Genomic DNA, 14,960 nt, shown 5'->3' on the forward strand with positions numbered 1-14,960 from the left:
TGGTCTTCTGAGCCCCACTCCTTCATGCCCTCTTTCCCTGCTTCCCTACACCTCCAATAGTCCTCTCTTCTGTGTGTTCAGAACATTGCCAATAAGGGAGCTCTCTGATTTGATTAAATCCCTGGTAAGGGATTTGAAGCCACATGTTCAACTTTTCTATTAAAGGAACCCTGCGGACTGTTTCCCCACCTGCGTTTTTTGCTAGGCCTGCAGAAAACATAGTCATTTACATATTGGTCCACACCTAGGTGCTTTGGATGGATGTGTCTTTCTGCTACAGACACAATTCTTTCTACCTTGAGAATAGGACTCCGTAGCCAGGTTGTATAGCGCCAGCCTAGACAATTGAAATTTGAAACCATCACCCTGGTATGATTTTAGGGTCACCATCTTCCAGCTTCCCAGCCACAGAATTACAGGTGCCTGAAATTCTACCTTTAGAGATTCATTCTTTGTCTCAGGCTTGCTTTCCTTTTGACTTGCAGAGACACGAGAGCTACCCTGTAAGTCGTCTTAGTCATCAACCTTCTAGTAAGATTCTTTGCTGGAAATAGGTAAAATTGGGGAAGATAACAAAACATGAAGAAGGCAGTTCATCAAATATTGAGGGTAAGGAAAAGGGACACAATAAAAGCAGTAAAAACAGTATCATAGGGGAAGGCCGCAGTGGGGATCCTGAACTTTGACCTTCTTTACACTTTGGGCAGTGAATGGATGTTAATGTTGTTGGTGCATTTGGAGGATGAGTTAGGTGTTGTGAAGCAGTCCTCTTTTCTCCTTTCAGCATTTCAGTGCATCGAGGCCATGCAGACCTGCTTCACTCAGGACCAGCTGGTGATGGAGTGGCAAAGCTCTGTTCTGGAGGTAGATACATGGATGATTGAGTGGGTCCCAGATTTGGACACAGAGTCCTCGACCATTTCCTGGGAATCTGTGTCTCAGACCAGGAACTGGACAATCCAGCAGGGTAGCCAGTGCGGAGCCCACAAATTCCCTCTGTGTAGGGTTCAGTTTCATTTTCATCAGTTTTTAAATCCTTAACTTTGGCTTCAAAACTGTAAATGTGAGTAATGAATTTGACAAGCTAGGGCAAGCTTAAGGAAGTGTACTTCTTGACATTTCCCAGCAATACTAGAATAGGAAGCCATAGGTATCAGACCAGGCATCTGGTGTGTTTCCAGGTGGAAAACACCATCTTGACACCCACCATCAGAGAGCTCTTCCCAGATATCTTGATCACGTGGATAACACCAGAGTTTGTATCCCATCTGTCCTACCCAGGGCACCTCCTTCAGTTCTGGTTGCCTGTTTAAGATCTAGGCCCCTTCCCCAGGTGATTGATACAGGGAATAGCCTTCTTTTCAAGAAAGCCCCTGCTCCATGTAAGACACATAAGTGAGGCTTTACTCTCCAACCATTTCTTAATAGCATCCACATGAAGAGTTATGCTTATGTAGGGATGCAGACAGAAGAGGTACAATTTATGGTACCTGAGTTCTCTAGGGTGATACACTATTGAAAGAAGGGTTAAGTTTATTCTGTAGTGCCCCCAAATCATGTAACAAAATCAGTGATGGAGGAGAGACTGGAGCTCTTACTTCTCCTTTCCTGGGTGGCTCTGTCATTTTGTCAGAGTGGTGCAGGTTTAGTTCTAATAATTAATTTTAAAATATTAGAAATGGAATAGACATTAGAGACCATCCAACCTAACTTCCTTATTTTCCATATGTGGAAACTATAGAAAAATAAAATATCTTCTGTAAGTCATAGGCCATAAGTCTTAGTCTAGCTTTCCTTCTTCTATGCCATGCTCTGCACCTAATGCTTGTTTCTCTCTCTTCCCACTCTCTCTGTCCCCCTCTCTCTCTCTCTTTCTCCCTCTCCTTTCCTCTACGTCTCCCTCCCTCCCCAACCTTCCCTCTCTCTCTCTCCCCCCTCCCCTTTTTCCACAGATGAACTAAAACCTTTCCGGTGCTATAACATCTCTGTGTATCCAATGTTGCAAGATTGAGTGGGTGAGCCATATTCTATCCAGGCTTATGTCAAAGAAGGTGGTATGTATGGACAAGTTTCTGTTGAGGAAAGGAAACACTGGGACCTGTCCAACATTTACACAAGGCTGTGAAGGCCTGTAGCTTGTTCACAGTTGCTTTAGTGCCCATCCGTGCTGCACCTTAGCTCGTAGTAAGCTATGTATGTTTGACCCAGTTGTGGTCACGGTATGGATTCACTGAATTTTTTTTTTTGGCTGCACTGTGTGGCATGTGGGATCTTAGTTCCCCGACTAGGGATCGAACCTGCATCCCCTGCATTGGAAGCGTGGAGTCTCAACTACTGGACCACCAGGGAAGTCCCTGGATTCACTGAATTTTAAAGCTGGAGTAGACATTAGAGATCATCAAGTCCAAGCCCTTCATCTCACAAATGGAAAATTGAGGCTCAGAGAGGTGAAATAACTTGCCCAAAGTCACAAAGAAACTTAGTGCAAATAGCGCTGTAAGCAGAAACAACATTTAGCTAAGACTAAGTTAGGAACCCTAAGAGTTATTCGTAACTTGGAGATGCTAAAAAATTATTTTTAATTGTGTAGTGATAAGCCAGGGTTTTATTGGCAAACCACTCAGACTTTATCTTTTTGAAAGTTAACATCTTCCAGATTCAACCTTAGGAAATATATCCTGTCACTCAGAGGTAGCCCATGGAGGCATACTCTTTAATTGTTTGATAATAGCTATTACAGGTATGAATGAAAGAGCTGGGCTCCAAATCAGAGTGAGAGGTCTTGTTCTCTGGTCTTGGACACTGCTTCCTTTCCTGTTCAAGATGGATGATTCTAGACGACAATTTTCTCAAACAAACCAACTCGTCAGTTCCCTACTCTTCCCCCACCTCCCACCCCCAGCACTGATTAGTCTGAGGACTCGCCAGAGATTTTGTGGGGCAAGGATCTGCTGGGGTGTAATTCGGTGTTTATTATTTATCTCCCTGTCCTATAAAGGTCCATCAGCAGGTCCCATGACAAAGGCGGAGAACATTGGTGTGGAGACGGTCACAATTACATGGAAGGAGTCCCAAGAGTCAGAGAAATGGTTTCATCAACAACTGTACCGTATTTTACCAAGCTGAAGATGGAAAGGAATTCTGTAAGTGAGCTTATAGACAAGTTGAAAGAACCCCAAGCCCCAGATAGATGCTATGGATAGACCTGCTATAGGGGTGACTCCCATGGCTGGTGCCCTGCCACCTTGCAGGAATCACTCAGCTTCTTTGAGCTTCTCTGAAAATGGGGCCAAGGGCACCCACCTCTTGAGATTTTTAGAGTCAGGTGAGAGTGAAATGACTGTACCTGAGAGTCCGGTAGGAACCAGAGGGCTTGATATAATTTGTGCCTGTCAGGCCGTGAACAGGTGGGCCTTCTGGGAGCTTCCTGACCTTTATTCCAGAGTGGGGCATAACCTGGATTAAACGCTGGAGGGGGACAGACCCTGTTTGGTGGCACTTACTTCAGTGCGGGACCCTTTACCATGACTCCTACTGTCCACTGCTTTTTTCTTGCGTCTACAATATTGCCTAACATCCTAAGTTCTGGGCTAGGCTTGGATTCCCATTTAGGCTAATTTGTTGTTGTTACAGTAAAATACATATAACACAAAACTTACCACTTTAAACATTTGAAAGTGTACAATTTAGTGGCATTAAGTACATCCATAATGTTGTGCAACCATTACCACTACCTATTTCCACCCCAGATAGAAACCCTGTACCCATTCAGTCACTACCTTACCCTTGTCCCACAGTCCCTGGCAACCACAAAGTTGCTTTCTGTTTCTATGGATTTACCTATTCTGGATATTTCATATACACAGAATCATACAACATGTGGCCTTTTTTTGCCTGGCTTCTTTCACCTAGCATAATGTGTTCAAAGTTCATCCATGTTCTAGCATGTATTAGCACCTCATTCCTTTTCATGGCTAAATAATTTTCTACTATATGGATAAACATTTTGTTTATCCATTCATCAGCTGGTGGGACATTTGGGTTGTTTTCATCTTTTAGCCAGTGTGATTAATGCTGCTGTGAACATTGGTGTACAACTATCTGTTTGAATCTCTGCTTTTTATTCCTTGGGGTGTATTACTAGGAGTAGACTTGCTGGGTCATATGGTAATTCTAGTTTAACTTATTTAAGAGCCACCAAACTCTTTTCATAGCAGCTACACCAATTTACATTTCTACCAGCAATATATATGAGAATTGTAATTTCTCCATATCCTTACCAACACTGGATATTTTCCATTTAAAAAAAAAGTGTGGCTATCCTAGTGGGTGTAAAGTGTTATTTCAATGTGGTTTTGATTTGTACTTCCTTAGTAACTAATGATGTAGAGCATCTTTGTACTTGCTCTTTGGCCATTTGTGTATCTTTGGAGAAAGTCTTTTCAGACTCTTTGCCATTTTTATTTATTTTTATTTTTTTTGTGGTACGCGGGCCTCTCACTGCTGTGGCCTCTCCCGTTGTGGCGCACAGGCTCTGGACGCGCAGGCCCAGCGTCCATGGCTCACGGGCCCAGTCGCTCCGCGGCATGTGGGATCCTCCCGGACCCGGGCGTGAACCCGTGTCCCCTGCATCGGCAGGTGGACTCTCAACCACTGCGCCACCAGGGAAGCCCTGCCATTTTTAAATGGGGTTGTTTGTCTTCCAGTGTTGAGCTGTTAGAGTTTTGTGGGGTTCTTTTTAACATATTCTGGATACAGATTCCTTATCAAATATATGATTTGCAAATATTTTCCCATTCTGTGAGTTGTTTTTTCACTCTCTTGATAGTGTCTTTTGATGCACAACAACTTTTAATTTTGATGAAGTTCAGTTTAACCTTTTTGCTGCTTGTGTGTTTGGTGTCATATTTAAGAAATCATTGCCAAATTCAAGGACATATAGATTTATCCTATGTTTTCTAAGCGTCGTATAGATTTAACTCTTATATTTAGGTCTTTGATCCATCTTGATAGGCTGATTTTAATCAGAACATGAATAGAGAGATTGGGGTATGAGGTGGCCAAGCTTGGAAGCCCAGGTTCCAATGCTTTTATTTCAGTGCCACTAAAGCACAGTTTTCACTTGGGTTTGGCTGTGGTGTTCGACTTTTATATTTTTCCTTTAGTCAAGACAGTCAACTCCAGCATTTTGCAGTATAGCCTGGAGTCCCTGACACGAAAGACCTCTTACACTGTTCAGGTCATGGCCAGCACCAGTGCTGGGGGAACTAGTGGCACCAGGATAAACTTCAAGACATTGTCAATTAGTGAGTACTCCTTCAGTCCCTGGGAATGTCTCCTTGGCCTTTCCTTTAGGCTAGTCACAGATGATGTTTCCCAAAGGCAGGGGGAAGGCAGATGAAAGGGAGAAGTGAGAAGAACCATTTGCTCTCTGACTCATTGGCCTTCCTGGAAAACATATGGGTGAGGAGGGAGGAGGGAGAGCAGGAAAATTGAGAGCTGAATTTGGAAAGATGGGTCATTTTGCTTCTTCCTGGGTAGCCCCGAATCTTCTTAGGGAGGAGGGATCAAGTGAATGCCAACTTCACTGTCACTCCAAACCAGCTCCCACCTCAAGGCTATCCCCAAGTTCATAGTCACCAGTCCCTGTGTGTCAAACAAGGGAAAGCCTTGGTTGATCAAGCACCATTGGCCCACTTAACCTCATTGTTTGTGGAGTTTTTTGAGTAAAACAGTGTATAATATGTTCTACTAATCAGCTTTTATATTAAAAAATGAGAGCAAGAGGGCTTCCCTGGTGGCGCAGTGGTTGAGAGTCTGCCTGCCGATGCAGGGGACACAGGTTCGTGCCCTGGTCTGGGAAGATCCCACATGCCGCGGAGCGGCTGGGCCCGTGAGCCATGGCCGCTGAGCCTGTGCGTCCAGAGCCTGTGCTCCGCAACGGGAGAGGCCACAACAGTGAGAGGCCCGTGTACCGCCAAAAAAAAAAAATGGGAGCAAGAAAAATTGAATAAATACAACAATAATGTAAAATATAATGTGATTCATACGATGGTTATGGGGAATATTCAAGAGGGAAAGAAGACAGGCTGAAGAGGGAGATGAAGAAGAAAGAAGGAAGGAGAATGGGAGAAAACAGAGAAATAGAATGGGAGAAACAGAAATCTCTGTCTTTGAATGACAGAGGTTTGATTTTAAGGATATACTAACATTTTAAAAAAAAATGAAGCTTAGAAGTGAAGGAACATTGCAAAATTTTCAATAAAAGCTATAAATAGTCTGAGTATTCTTGAAATTCTCCTGTTCATCATCACACATCCAAAAGAATAAAAATAGCTTGTGGTTCTGGAAAATGTGAGTAAAACGTGTTTTTACACAGAAAACATGTCCTGTTTTTATTGACTAACATTGTCTTTTGGGAGTTCTTTTTGATATTGCTCTTTAAAGTCTTTTAAAATCATGTTATATTTTCACAACACTAGGCACAAATTGCATTATCTGATGGAATTTTCTCTATGGGTCAGATTGAAGGCAAGAGCCTGCCTTGGAGACTAGAAGTTTCTTACCCTTGGTTCTTTTGTTTGTTTTTCATTTTTTTTTATTGGAGTATAATTGCTTTACAATGTTGTGTTAGTTTCTGCTGTACAATGAAGTGAACCAACTATATATATACCTATTTCCCCTCCCTCTTGGACCTCCCTCCCACACACCCCCCCCATTCCCACCCATCTAGGTCGTCACAGAGCACCGAGCTGAGCTTCCTGTGCATGTTCCTGCTAGCTATCTGTTTTACACATGGTAGTGTATATATGTCAGTCCTAATCTCCCAGTTAGTCCCACCCTCCCCTTCCCACCCTGTGTCCATATATCCATTCTCTACATCTGCACCTCTATTCCTGCCCTGCAAATAGGTTCATCTGTACCATTTTTCTAGATTTCACATCTATGCATTAATATGCGATATTTGTTTTTCTCTCTCTGGCTTACTTCACTTTGTATGACAGACTCTAGGTCCATCCACCTCACTACAAATACCCAATAAAACCTTCCTATAGGAGTTCACTGTGTTCTGTGGTTTAAGCGGGTGTGCTTAATTGTTCTGGAATTTCTGATCAATTGAAATTAAAAAATCTTGTTGCAATAATAGTGGTTTTGCCACTCCCGGTTGTTTGAGATGGATCTGTCCCATGTTTGGTTGGGGTCTTATTCAGTGTGTGTTGCCACCGGCTGCTCACAGGTAAAGCAGAAATTCTCTTTTACCAGCAAGTTTCTGCTTCTTATTTTTAGAATAAATCATCAGGGAAATGAAGAGAGGATGATTTTGCTTTGGGTTGTGGTCAAGAACTGATTAAATAATTTAGTGTCCCTGGCACACACTAAAAATCATACACTTCAGTTGTGATCTCAGTGGCATATTTGTTTGCTTATGTTTTATTACGTTTATTATTGCAGATGTTCAGTAGTTCATTACTTTCTCTTATTTTTTTTTCTGAAAATTTAATTTGCGGTTGTAACTACAGTGTTTGAGAACTCAGCATCCTTGTTTTCTACAAATACTGATTAAAACAAAATGCTGTAAAATGTAAAACATTGTAATTACCTTCCCATGTTTTTGTTGTATTTGTGCTGAAATGTTTTCACATTCCTTTGTCTGGAAGAAATCCTTTGCTTTCGTTTTGATTATGTTGCTTACCTTGAAATCAATAGGTTTTGATATTTTCTCTTGGAAGATTTTATATATTTTTGGGAATATGTAATATATCTAATAAAAGATAAATATTATCATGTAAACAACAACAACAACAACAAAAAAAACCTCATACCTTTTTATGGTTGAGTGATATTCCATTGTATATATGTACCACATCTTTATCCTTTCATCTGTTGTTGGACATTTAGGTTGTTTCCATGTTCTGGCTATTGTAAATAGATCTGCAATGAACATTGAGGTACATGTGTCCTTTTGCATTATGGTTTCCTCAGGGTATATTCCCAGTAGTGGGATTGCTGGGTCATATACTAGTTCTATTTTTAGTTTTTTAAGGAACCTCCATACTGTTTTCCACAGTAGCTGTATCAATTTATGTTCCCACCAACAGTGCAAGAGGGTTCCCTTTTCTCCACACCCTCTCCAGCATTTACTGTTTGTAGATTTTTTGATGATGGCCATTCTGACCAGTGTGAGGTGACACCTCATTGCAGTTTTGATTTGCATTTCTCTAATACTTAGTGATGTTGAGCAGCTTTTCATGTGCCTCTTGGCCATCTGTATGTCTTCTTTGGTGAAATGTCTATTTAGGTCTTCCACCCATTTTTTAATTGGATTGTTTGTTTTTTTGATATTGAGCTCCATGAGCTGTTTATATATTTTGGAGATGAATCCTTTGTTGCTTCATTTGCACATATTTTCTCCCATTCTGAAGGTTCTATCTTTTCATCGTATTTATGGTTTCCTTTGCTGTGCAAAAGCTTTTAAGTTTAATTACGTCCCTTTTGTTTATTTTTGTTTTTATTTTCATTACTCTAGGAGGTGGGTCAAAAAAAATCTTGCTGTGGTTTATATCAAAGAGTGTTCTGCCTATGTTTTTGTCTAAGAGTTTTATAGTATCTGGTCTTACATTTAGGCCTCTAATCCATTTTGAGTTTATTTTTGTGTATGCTGTTAGGGAATGTTCTAATTTCATTCTTTTGCATGTAGCTGTCCAGTTTTCCCAGCACCACCTATTGAAGAGGCTGTCTTTTCCCCGTTGTATGTTCTTGCCTCCTGTGTCATAAATTAGGTGACCATATGTGAGTGGGTTTACCTCTGGGCTTTCTATCCTGTACCATTGATCTATCTTTCTGTTTTTGTGCCAGTACCATACTGTCTTGATTACTGTAGCCTTGTAGTGTAGATTAGTCAGGGAGCCTGATTCCTCCAGCTCCATTTCTTTCTCAAGATTGCTTTGGCTGTTCGGGGTCTTTTGTGTTTCCATACAAATTGTGAAATTTTTTTTTCTAATTCTGTGAAGAATGCCATTGGTAATTTAATAGGGATTGCATTGAATCTGTAGATTGCTTTGGGTAGTAGAGTCAGTTTCACAATATTGATTCTTCCAATCTAAGAACATGGTATATTTCTCCATCTGTTTATGTCATCTTTGATTTCTTTCATCAGTGCTTTATAGTTTTCTGAGTACAGATCTTTTGCCTCCTTAGGTAGGTTTATTCCTAGGTATTTTAGTCTTTTTGTTGCGATGGTGAAAGGGATTGTTTCCTTAAGTTCTCTTTCTGATTTTTCATTGTTAGTGTATAGGAATGCAAGTGATTTCTGTGCATTAATTTGTATCCTGCCACCTTACCAAATTCATTGATTAGTTCTAGTAATTTTCTGGTGGCATCTTTAGGATTTTCTATGTATAGTATCCTGTCATTTGCAAAGAGTGACAGTTTTACTTCTTCTTTTCCAATTTATATTCCTTTTATTTCTTTTTCTTCTCTGATTGTCATGGCTAGGACTTCCAAAACTGTGTTGAATAGGAGGGGCAAGTGTGGACACCCTTGTCTTGTTCCTGATCTTAGAGGAAATGCTTTCAGTTTTTCACCATTGAGAATGATGTTTGCTGTGGGTTTGTCGCATATGGCCTTTATTATGTTGAGGTAGGTTCCCTCTATCCCATTTTCTGAAGAGTTTTTATCAAAAATGGGTGCTGAATTTTGTCAAAAGCTTTTTCTGCATCTATTGAGGTGATCATATGGGTTTTATTCCTTAATCTGTTAATATGGTGTATCACATTGATTGATTTGCATATATTGAAGAATCCTTGCATTCCTGGGATAAACCCCACTTGATCATGGTGTATGATCCTTTTAATGTGCTATTGGATTCTGTTTGCTAGTATTTTGTTGAGGATTTTTGCATCTATATTCATCGGTGATATTGGCCTATAGTTTTCTTTCTTTGTGACATCTTTGTCTGGTTTTGGTATCAGGGTGGTGGTGGCCTCGCAGAATGATTTTGGGAGTGTTCCTCCCTCTGCAGTTTTTTGGAAGAGTTTGAGAAGAATAAGTGTTAGCTCGTCTCTAAATGTTTGATAGATTTCACCTGTGAAGCCATCTGGTCCTGGACTTTTGTTTGTTGGAAGATTTTTTTTTTTTTTGGCAGTATGCGGGCCTCTCACTGCTGTGGCCTCTCCTGTTGCGGAGCACAGGCTCCGGACGCACAGGCTCAGCGGCCATGGCTCACGGGCCCAGCTGCTCTGCGACACGTGGGATCTTCCCGGACGGGGGCACGAACCCATGTCCCCTGCATCGGCAGGCGGACTCTCAACCACTGCGCCACCAGGGAGGCCCCTGTTGGAAGATTTTTAATCACAGTTTCAATTTCATTACTCGTGATGGGTCTGTTACTCTTGGTTCTTATAGATCCCCCTGCTTCTGTCTTTGATCCTCTACCATCTGTTTTCTACACAGCAGCTAGAGTTTAAAATCCTAGACCCCCTGCCTAAAACCCACCAGTGGCTTCTGTTGTATTTTGAATTCAATCCAAACTCCTTCCCATTGCTTTCAGGACCCTTCCTCATCTGTCCCTTCCTGACCTCACCTCCCACCACTTCCCGTTTATGTTCCCATTTATGCTTTTCCTTCTGCCTGGAATGCTTTCCCCAGCATGAATGTGGGCAGTTCCTTCTCATTATTCACATTAGCTCAGATTTCACTTCTCCAAGGAGTCTTCCTTTGCCACCCTATCTAAAGGTGCTAACCCCCTACCCACTTTACCCTACTCTCTATCACCCCATTTTATCTGAAATAATCTTAGGTTATTTATTGTCTGAATTCTTGAGCCAGAAGGTAAGCTCCACGAGAGTAGGGATCTTGTGTTTCTTGCTTCTTGCTATTTATTTTATTACCCAGAATAGTGTTTGGCAAATTGTAAGTGCTCAGAAAATGTTTACTAGATGAATGAAGTTGGAGGATGAACGTGGGGAACACAATTTCTGTCAGTATTATTCAGGGAGAAGAGAAACTGAATGAATTTGAATTAAATTGAAAGAAAACGTTTAGGGTATATGTTGCTGAAGCTACTGGAAGAAAACATTAATCTTTGATTTTTGTCAAGAAAGTAAGGGGCTCAACCTGCTACTGACTTTTGTTCTCCTTTTCTCAAAGGTGTCTTTGAGATTTTCATTATAACTTCTCTGGTTGGAGGTGGCCTTCTTATTCTCATCATCCTGACGGTGGCATATGATCTCAAAAAACCCAAGTGAGTTTGTAGACAACAGTGTGGGCCCTCAAAATCGGGGGTGGAAAGGGGTGGAAGACACCATGGGTGGAAGAGGGCACACTGCCATTAAGGGGTGTCCATTCATTTATTGAGTTGATACATATGTATTGAATTTATTGTATGCCTTACACTGTGGCACATCAGAATTCTAACCAAACAGGAGGACTTGTACCCCCGACAGCGCTGTGCACCGGGCCTAGGGCTTTTTGAAGCCAGGGAAGTGCCAGCTGCCCCACAGGCCTTGTCTGCTGTGTTCGGCATCTGAGACTAGAGCTGAGGAGAAGATCCTCTCTCTGTGTGTCTAGAGGGCACTCGTGGCAGCAGCAAGGGCCCTCAAGGCCACCAGCCTCTCTCCCAGGCAGAGCAGGGAGCAGGGTGCCCATGGAGTTAGAGCACTGGCCAGCGTATGCCCAGCACAGGCGGGTCCTTGCTTGTGGCGCAGTGTCGGAGGGCTCGCTGAGGGCCATTTGTCCTGCCTGCTCTCGCTACTGTAGGGAAGGAAGCTTGTCTTCAGGGTCTTGTGCTTTCTCTCTCCAGAGAGCCTCATTCTACCCTGAAGGTCAAGGGCTCTCTCCCCATTAGACCGCTCTCTCCAGAGTTACACAGTCGTGGGCCTTCTCTGCCAAGCAGCTGTGCTTAGTTATGGCCAAGCTAATGTCAACCTGAGTCAGCTTTGGGTTGTAAGCGAGTCATCAGCACACGTTCTCGTACATTTTGCACGTCCGACAAGCTCCCAGGTGGTACTGATGCTGCTGGTTGGGACCACACTTTGAGAATCACTGCTCTGAAGTGTGGGTGTCTTGTAAGGCTTAGCGTGTCACCTTTCCTGGGGAATAAATCTCAAGGAAATGGCTCTGTGATGGTGTGATTTTCAGCATCAGGACCAGGGGGTGGAGATGCAGGGGTGGGAGAGCAGGGAAGAGTAAGAAAAGCTTTGCCTGGGGAAAGGTCTCCTCCCATCACGTCCCATAGTTGACTTGCAATTTCACTCCCCAAAGTACTTTGCTTTCCCAGTTTCTGTCAGGAGGCTGTGAGCTTGCCCTTATTCAATAGGGAGCCATACGATTCCCTGCATCGAAGCCCTGCTCTTTTGGCTTGGCCATGCAGTAGAAGTAAAATGCTTCTTGGACTCACTTCCTATTTTAAAATCTTATCTCTTATTAGCAAATTAAAGCACCTATGTTGGCCCAGTGTCCCCAAACCTGCTGAAAGCAGTATAGCCACGTGGCGTGGAGATGATTTAAAGATAAACACTCCTGTTTTTGTTAAGGAGATTGTTGAGCAGGCTGGTTGTGGGAGGTGGACAGGGTGATGGACTGAGGTTTGCATAGGGTTCACATAAAGAGAACTCGAGGTTAAAAAGTCCCAGGGAATGGCTGGCAGGACAGGTGGAATCAGCCTTCCTGGAATGACTTTGACCTCATTCTTTGGACAAAAGGAAAGGGCTTTACCAGGCTCATAGGACCCAGTGTTCGCTGGGCATAAAACTGGTCCTATAAAGGGTGCCACGGAAGAGACACTGGCCCTACCCTTAAGGACCTGACTGTCTAATTAGAAAGCAGGAGAACCCAGCTATAAGATTGGAGACCAGTTAAAAAGCAGCCAAGAGCAAGTTAATCCAGAGACCACCTGGGGACCCGAGGGGCCGCTAATGTGCATTTCTGTCCAGAGGCTGGGGCAGGCTGCATCAAATTGTGTTTCTCAGATTGGAGACATTGGCAATGGGGTTTTCTAGGGAGTTATCCATAATAGAAACCTCCCATTTTCATACATTTTTAAATTGAAAACTGTTCTGAAATTTTAAGGTTTAATTTCTCGGTTAAGTAGAAAGAAGCCCAATCAAATATAACCTTTTAATCCTTGTTATTGAAAGACTGTATTCCTTGATACGGAATTTTTAATATTAGCCCCTGTTTCAACTCAGAAGTCTTTTTTTAACACGGACGTGAAAATTATTTTTATTATTTATTTAATTAAATTTTGGTTGTTTCTATTTTCTTCTCTATCATTCATGTGTTACCTTATTTCATTTCCTGCTTACCAAAAATTATTAAGAGAGTGAACTAATTCATAGGCAGTCTTGTCTGATGTCTAAAATGTTTTTTGAATCATCTGTAGGTCTGGCCTCTGTAGCAGTCACTTATTAATCACTCACTATACGCCAGGCAGTGAGCTAGGCTCTGGGGATACAAAGATGTCGGACACCACCCCCACCAGGAGGAGGCCACCTTTGATTTTCTGGTGATGTTGGACAAGTTATTTGTCTTTGTGATAATTCTAATTTTGATGTTTCCATCTTCACTGGGATTTTATGAGCATATGATTATGTGGAAAATAGCCTTGAGCTCTCTAGAAGAAGAAATTGTTTGAATACACTGCATTCTTCTCAGGAAATGGACCACTCTTGCTAACCTCCCATGGAAGGGCACCACTTCTGGCCTCTAAGAGGGGGGCTGGTCCAGAGGTGGGGCTTTGGGTGTCCCAAGCCTAATAGCTTTTGGCTACATCATATGTGGCCCCCAAATGACCATTGGGGTGTCCCTTTCTCTTTTCCAGGATAAACTAAATCTGAAGGAGTTTGATGACTCTGTGAACACAGAAGAAGATGGGATTCTAAAACCATGTTCTGCCCCCAGTGACCTTATTGACAGGTTGGTGGTAAATTTTGAGAATTTTCTGGAAGTGGTTTCCACAGAGGAACCTGAAAAGGGTCAGGAAAATATCTTGGGAGGGGAAAAGAATGAGTACATGACCTCCCCATATGGGACTTATTGTCCCTCAGTTTCAGTCGAGATTCCACCGAGAGAATCGCAACACCTATGTCCTGGAACGCCAGAGGGGATCTGCTCAGAAGCCAAAGAGCATCCTCTCCCTCCTACCCAAGGTTTAGGGCCAGACCATCTCTGTGGGGAAGGAGCACCAAACCCATACTTGAAAAATTCAGTGACAACCAGAGAATTTCTTATGTCTGAAAAACTTCTAGACCAAACCCAAAGAGAAGTCTAAATGCCGCCACGGCTTGAATCCCCCTACATCTCAGTATGCATGACTCACAGAGAGAAGACTTGGCTACAAGAGCTTCCTTGGCGTCTCCCCATCCCGCTTGTGTTAGAAAAAGTTTCGCACACCCCCGAGTGACTCGTTGAACTTGGCTGGCCCAGACGTGTAGCTTGCTTGAGAAGAAAGGATGGTGGACTTCCCTGGTGGCGCAGTGGTTAAGAATCCGCCTGCCAATGCAGGGGACACGGGTTCGAGCCCTGGTCTGGGAGGATCCCACATGCAGTGGAGCAACTAAGTCTGTGCGCCACAACTACTGAGCCCACGTGCCACAACTACTGAAGCCCACATGCCTAGAGCCCGTGCTCTGCAACAAGAGAAGCCACTGCAATGAGAAGCCTGCGCACTGCAATGAAGAGTAGCCCCCGCTCTCCGCCCGTGCACAGCAGTGAAGACCTAACGCAGCCAAACATAAATAAATAAATTAAAAATAAAGATTTAAGGGCTTCCCTGGTGGCACAGTTGTTGAGAGTCTGCCTGCCGATGCAGGGGACACGGGTTCGTGCCCCGGTCCAGGAAGATCCCACATGCCGCGGAGCAGCTGGGCCCGTGAGCCATGGCCGCTGAGCCTGCGCGTCCGGAGCCTGTGCTCTGCAAAAAAATTACTTCTTCATTGCGGAGCCGGTGCTCCACAACAGGA

The 14,960-nt window shown here is 43.0% G+C and overlaps 1 protein-coding gene across 1 annotated transcript in view; it reads left to right on the forward strand.

Moving 5' to 3' along the window:
• Positions 1 to 14,269, forward strand: part of IL31RA (interleukin 31 receptor A) — a 29,257-nt gene extending 14,988 nt beyond the window's left edge. The window contains 8 exon segments of the mRNA XM_029218750.1: positions 785 to 967; positions 1,953 to 2,054; positions 2,999 to 3,068; positions 3,070 to 3,143; positions 5,166 to 5,306; positions 11,149 to 11,242; positions 12,428 to 12,521; positions 13,820 to 14,269. Coding sequence (XP_029074583.1) covers positions 785 to 967; positions 1,953 to 2,054; positions 2,999 to 3,068; positions 3,070 to 3,143; positions 5,166 to 5,306; positions 11,149 to 11,242; positions 12,428 to 12,521; positions 13,820 to 14,269 — 1,208 coding nt within the window.
• The last annotated feature ends 691 nt before the right edge of the window (positions 14,270 to 14,960 follow it).

Source organism: Monodon monoceros, unplaced genomic scaffold (genome assembly GCF_005190385.1).
Source record: "Monodon monoceros isolate NGI ecotype Baffin Bay Population unplaced genomic scaffold, NGI_Narwhal_1 Super_Scaffold_12, whole genome shotgun sequence".
Lineage (NCBI taxonomy): Eukaryota > Metazoa > Chordata > Mammalia > Artiodactyla > Monodontidae > Monodon > Monodon monoceros.